The sequence below is a fragment of the Sipha flava genome, unplaced genomic scaffold (assembly GCF_003268045.1).
Source record: "Sipha flava isolate LNK unplaced genomic scaffold, YSA_version1 17279_pilon_pilon, whole genome shotgun sequence".
Taxonomy (NCBI): Eukaryota; Metazoa; Arthropoda; class Insecta; order Hemiptera; family Aphididae; genus Sipha; species Sipha flava.
Window position 1 is genome coordinate 1 of NW_020271943.1, and position 6,423 is coordinate 6,423.

The 6,423-nt window shown below is 29.4% G+C and overlaps 1 protein-coding gene across 1 annotated transcript; it reads right to left on the reverse strand.

Moving 5' to 3' along the window:
- Positions 1-1,180: 1,180 nt before the first annotated feature.
- On the reverse strand, positions 1,181-1,639 carry LOC112680021. The gene is made up of 2 exons (XM_025549996.1): positions 1,437-1,639; positions 1,181-1,358 (listed from the first exon to the last, which is right to left on the reverse strand). Exons 1-2 carry the CDS (start codon positions 1,637-1,639, stop codon positions 1,181-1,183), a joined length of 381 nt encoding a protein of 126 aa, XP_025405781.1.
- Between the last annotated feature and the right edge of the window lie 4,784 nt (positions 1,640-6,423).

A 6,423-nucleotide genomic window follows, 5' to 3' on the forward strand; every position in this document is an offset into this window, starting at 1 on the left:
CATAATAAATTTGAGATTTCAATAATAATAAATAAGTTTCAATAATAATTCACAATAATAGTTTTCAATAATAGAATTTAATAAAATTCTCAATAAAATGCAATAAATTCTTCAATAATAAGCTTTCTCAATAATAATCTCTTTCGATAATATATATTTTATATACTATATAAGCTGCATACACCAGTAATACATTCAATAATAATTCTCAATAAATCTCAATAATAATTTTCAATAATAAATCTCAATAATAAATCTCAATAATAATTCTCAATAATATTTTTCAATAAATCTCAATAATAATTCTCAATAATATTTTTCAATAAATCTCAATAATAATTCTCAATAATATTTTTCAATAGTTTCAATAATAATTTTATTACAACTCATATGTAATATTAAAATAGGTTAACCTGGTATGATGTAATGTGTACGTACACGGTCTTGATTTGTTATATTTTATAATTATAATCGTATGCTTACGCCAAGATGACTCGTGGAGTTGTCATATTTTAAAGGATGTAAGTGAGTGTTGATTGATGTTGAGTGTTGATTGAAGTTGAGTGTTGATTGAAGTTGAGTGTTGATTGAAGTTGAGTGTTGATTCCGCAAAGAAAAGTGATCAATTTTTCTTTAATGAAATTGACTCAAAATTCCAATGAACGATGTTCGAAGTACCGACTGCGCCACTGTTACGTGGTACCCAATAAAAACAGGTACCTATCGTAATGATGTTGTTGGATCGGGATAAATTTGATTAAACAATTATTTCAAACACTTGTAAACACTTTAATAAATACAATTACAGAAACAGACATAGATACAAAAATATAAATTATAAATTTACGCGTTAACAATATCGAAGACGAAACTCAGAAGGGCTTGGTCTGATAGCTGGACACGTCTGCCGTTGGTGTTGAAACGGAGCCTTTATATACTCTGTTGATTCTGTTTTAATTGTGTTGTTTTCGACACGTGGCTGTCCTTGGTCTTGGTCTTCATATCCAAGTGATGTTTCATCACGTGGTTGCCCTTGGCCTTGATTGTCTTATTCGAATGATGATGTTGTTGTGGTTGTTTGAAATTCGCGCGTGGCGCCCATTAAGGTTGTGCAATAGTACGTTTTTCCTTATACGACTCAGGAATATGCGTACTATTATTTCTCAATAATATATGCATATTACACAGAATACAGATATCTTACTTTCACAAATGGATCAGTTTTTCTTGTAGATACAGTATCTACTTTAATCACAAATTTCACTTGAGCTTTGCAACTTGTGTTTTTAGACAGTCCTCTTTTGTTACTATCTTTATTGACCTTGTGATACGAACTATGATGGCACACAAAATTTTTTCTACATATTTAAAATAGTGTAAAGTTCGATTAAATACCAAAACATTATAAAAAAAAAAATATTATAATATTCACTAACTTGCATTGAATGTATTTTCCCTTTGGAACTGATGATCGAACGTTCCACTTAGTGGCTGTAAGAATTGAAAATTCTTCCATCCACTTACCTATACTGGATAAATCTACTAGATTTGAACGTATTTTGGTTACTTCGTTATTTGTTTCAATAATTAAATTGTTAAAAGAAGAAGGAAGATTACTAGAATTTAGTTTAAGATTCATTTTCACAAAAGTTCAAGAATAAAAGAATATTGAACATGTCATAATCATTTACAGAAAATTGAACTTAAAACAGATAACACAACTTAGAAAACAAAACCTTTTTTATCATATTAGAGAGTTTATGTGACTAAAAATAGAAATAATTTAATTGATAAAAATGTTCTATTCATTTCTAACTAACTCTGTTTGTTATTATGTTAATAAGTTAAAGTAATAAATATTTTTTATAATAATATTAAATTATGAACATATTATATTAAGCTATAATTAATTCCTTAAACCTATACTAAAATATTACAACTATAGGTACTTAGTTTCCTTTTGAGTAGGTTACCTATCATATTTCATTTTTATATTACCTATCCAAATTAATAAAAGTAATTGGAATACATGGGATATTTTGTAAACATCAAGATATAGATTATAAATACTTTAATTAATATTAATTAAATTAATCTCCAAATAATAATTAATGTAATTAACAATAATTAAATTAATTAAGTTAATCTCCAATATTAATTAAAATTGCAGTTAACTTTCCTCCCAACAGCAAACACGACAATAGCTACTTATGCAGATGATACAGCAATACTCTCTTCCAATTCACACCTCATTCAAGCTATTTCCAAAATCACCTTAATTTATTAGACACCTAGGCAACCAAGTGGAGAATTTTAATAAATCCTGATAAATCTTTCTATGTACCATATACACTGCCAAAAAACAACCCCCCCCCCTCGTTTCAACTTCAAGGAGTCGAGATTCCTACATCAAATCAGGTAAAATACTTGGGAATTTTGCTAGACAAAAGATTGACATGGGGATCGCATTTAAAGTCCAAACATAAAATCCTTAACAACTGCGCCTTCATTTACTTAGGCCAATTCTCAAATCTAAACTAACAATACACACTAAGTCCACATTTTACAAATCTGCACTCAGACCCATTTGGGCGTATGGTATGCAAATCTGAGGGTGTGCCAAACCTTCTCAACACTATCCAAGCTTCCCAGTCCATCACTCTCCGGCTAATAGCCTCGGCCCCTTAGTACGTAACAAATGAAACCATGCACAAAGATTTAAGACTGCCAACAGTGGACCAACTAGCTAAGTTGTACTATAATAGATTCCACTATAAACTACAACACCATCCCAATCCTTTAGTCACTCACTTAGCATCACGTACCTTCTCTTCCTGACAACCCTCCGCGACGACTCAAAAGAAATTGGTGACGTGACCTATTATTAAATTAATGAAAAAATAAATAAACCACTGGAGGATACCATCGCTAGATGATTTCCCTCATCTTGTGCTTCATGTGTTGTTTTATTATGTATATAGTGTTATGTCAGTCATCTATTTTCTATAATAAAAAAAAAAAACTTTTCTCCGGTAACCATGGAACACAAATATTTAATTGCAAAACTGGCATTAGGTGAAAAGGTACCAAATAAGACATTTTATGAGGACCTGATAATATTGATTATGTTAATGATGCAAATAAAAAGAATTTAACAGAAAATCCCAATTTACAAAAATACATTATAATTTGAATTTGGCGCTAAATATGTCAGACCAATGAGAAGGCTGTACGGGGCCTATGGGTTTTATTTGATGTGCGGAATGTTAATATGCGACCGGTCGAATGTCTACGCGTGTGAGAGCGGGAACGACGAGTACGGCGTACACGTGCCGTGAAAATGAGTTAATTGGATATGATATCGTTCGGTAACAACCGAAGACTCGCAAATCCCGATTAAGGCCAATTTATTCTCTATTTCCGTCGTTAATGACACTCGTCGTCGGCCACCTCGCACTTATCGGGGATTTTCCTAACTAGCGAGCTAAATTAGTACTTTTCGATTTAGCAAAATCTTACGTAAGTAACTATTTTATGTGTCACAAAATAAAAAGTACTTACGATTTCGCTGTACACGTACTTGACTGTTTGATTCCTCGGAGAGCCAATTGTCACGTAGCACACCACAAATTAATAATAATAATAAAAAAAGAAATAAAAATGAAATATATATATATTAATATGAAAATAAATAATAATAATCCAAAACAACTAAATAAACTTTTAAAAAAAGGATAATAATGATAAAAAGAATAAAAATTATTGTAATAACAAATATAACGAAAAACAAATGTCAAAAGACAAAGGCAAAATCACACGCAAAAAGAATGTAAAAGGCCACGAAGACGGCAGAAAGCAGACAAGCGGTCGTCACACCGTCCGCGAACGCTTCGGGGTTCATCGCCGACTCCGAAAACTGGTTCGATTATCTATCGGGCGTCCCGATTGATAATCGAACGAATGGTGACACCAAGGCAAAGGGGTGTAACGGGTGAGATCACGATATTCGTGTGACACGACCGTGTCAATATGTCATTTAAATTCCCCCTTCATAAGAAAATTGAATGTACATCATTGAATACATACATAAATTAATTACCTTAAACCTTATTGCATTTGTAATAACTGAAGTTACATTAGACACATGCCAAATATTAATATACATATTTATATTGTCAAATATGATTTAGAGATTATATTAAGAAGACACTCGCATCGCGAAGCCAACCAGTGAATGTATGGGTTGGGCACTGCAAATGTAGATACTTTCAAAGGTGATCTTAAATGTTAAGGTTATTAGAAACCGTGTCCGGGTCAACTATTCCATAGGAACGGTGTATAAAAGGTAGTCCCGTACAGAACAATATTCAGATGTGTTTTAGTTCGATCTTAGTAAACACTCACGCCAGTATAATTGTCAATTTTATTAAATACTTATAATTAGAATATTTTAATAAATACAGTTTAACTTGGTTTGAGTATCTCTATTGAAATTATCATAACAAACATCCATACATGAACTGTAGAATTGACTGCACGCAATGAATTAAAATTAACCAAATTCATTCAAATTTAATGACTTACTGAAAGACCAGAGAAACTAACCACACATAGTAAAGCAAGTTAGGTTTCATTTTACAATATGTATATGGTAATACTAGTAACGAGGAAAACATTTTTAGCTGAAGAACAACATTAAGATTTTAATGACTAGTAAATATTATGAATTTTAATAAAGGAATTGCAGCAGAAATTTAAGTTAAATTAGGCCTACCTTGTAAAACTATTTATGAAATACTGAAGAAATATAACTTAAAAGTAAAAAAAAACATGTGTATAATAGTCAACTTGATTTAACAATAACTATTTGTACATATTACAAGATAAAAAAAACAATAATAAAATTAGTTTACAATATATAAAAACAATAAGATTTGTAATATTTTATAATATATTAGGATATGACCGGGTTTGTCGTTGAACATAACCATCATTACGGTGACCTGTTCTCCTCAAAAACATCAATAAGTCACCGTTTTGATTCAGCTGCTGCACGCATTCTCTTATTATTATAGATGTATTTTCCCTCTCTTTTTTGCATATTTAATTTCTAACCTAGTTAAGTACATACAATTTAAAGAAATTAACCATTATTGAAAGACAAAAAATTAATTATATGTATAAAAAAAAAAAAATCAAATTATTACTTTAAAGCCATCTTTGCACTGTTGAAATTCTATAAAGATGTGATTCTCAACAACAATCAACAATCAGCTTTTCTGTTGAAAAAAATTAAAATATTAGTATATTTTAGGGTTAACAATTAAAAAAACATTTTATTATCATGCAAGTATGACTAACATACAATTAATTAAGCATACCTATTAGACATACAATTAAGATTTATAACAATACATTCATAATAGTAATAGTATTTGAAGTAATAATTATCAAAACTACTCAACACCAGATTAAGCATGTCAAGGCAATAGCGCAGTTAAAGCAAATAGAGAAAATATTGGATAATAAAAATAAATTATATGTAGTATTATATCCAAAATAAAATATCTAAAATACATATTAGTTTATCTGGCAGGTATTATCATAATAAAATGTTATTTAACTTTGTATAATGAAACCAACAACATACTAATTGACTATTTGGAAATAATTCCCTGATAGCATTCATAAGAGCTCGTTCATAATCAGTGACAAAACTGATTCTATTATAACGAAGAGGTAAAATATTGCGTATTACTGTTAATAATGAAGAGTAAGTTTCTTGTGTTTCACTCCTCAAAAGGGCATAGACCATTGGAAATGCCTAAATGAAAAATAAAACATGAATATTTTTCCAAACATTTGTTGACCAAATATCCAGCAAAATATTTAGTTGAGCAAGACTCTAGTGTTGGAGTTTTTTTAATAACTGAAGTTATTGAAACAATTGAAGATGGTGAATTATAACTAGAATTTGAATCAGTTTCTCGAACTTCTGTCTGTATTAGGGCTATGCAATTATTTTTATTAATCGATTATTTTAATCGATTATTTGATTAATCAATTATTTTTAATGAAGGATAAATAATCGAATAACCGATTAACCGATTATTCGATTAATATTCGAATATAATCGAATAATCGAATAACCAAGCATAACATTTCAAAACAAAAAAATAAATAGGTATAGGTATTTTAGTTAAATATAATAATAATATATGTCTTCCTAATGGCATTGCTGCCGCCGAAGATTATCAATTTTTAAATAAAAAAAACAAATAATATTAAATAAAAATAAAACAATAATTATAAGTGTTGCATGTTTGCGCGGGTCTACCAAATTATACAATGACATTTTATATTTATAATCTAAATAAACTGATAATGATTATGGTTAATTATTAGATGCTATTTATATTTTAT

Coding starts and splice junctions, on each gene's coding strand:
- LOC112680021 (XM_025549996.1), bottom strand. CDS start 1,639: ATGAATCTTAAACTAAATTCTAGTAATCTTCCTTCTTCTTTTAACAAT. Junction 1,359..1,436: donor GGAAAATACATTCAATGCAA/GTTAGTGAATAT, acceptor TTAAATATGTAG/AAAAAATTTTGTGTGCCATC.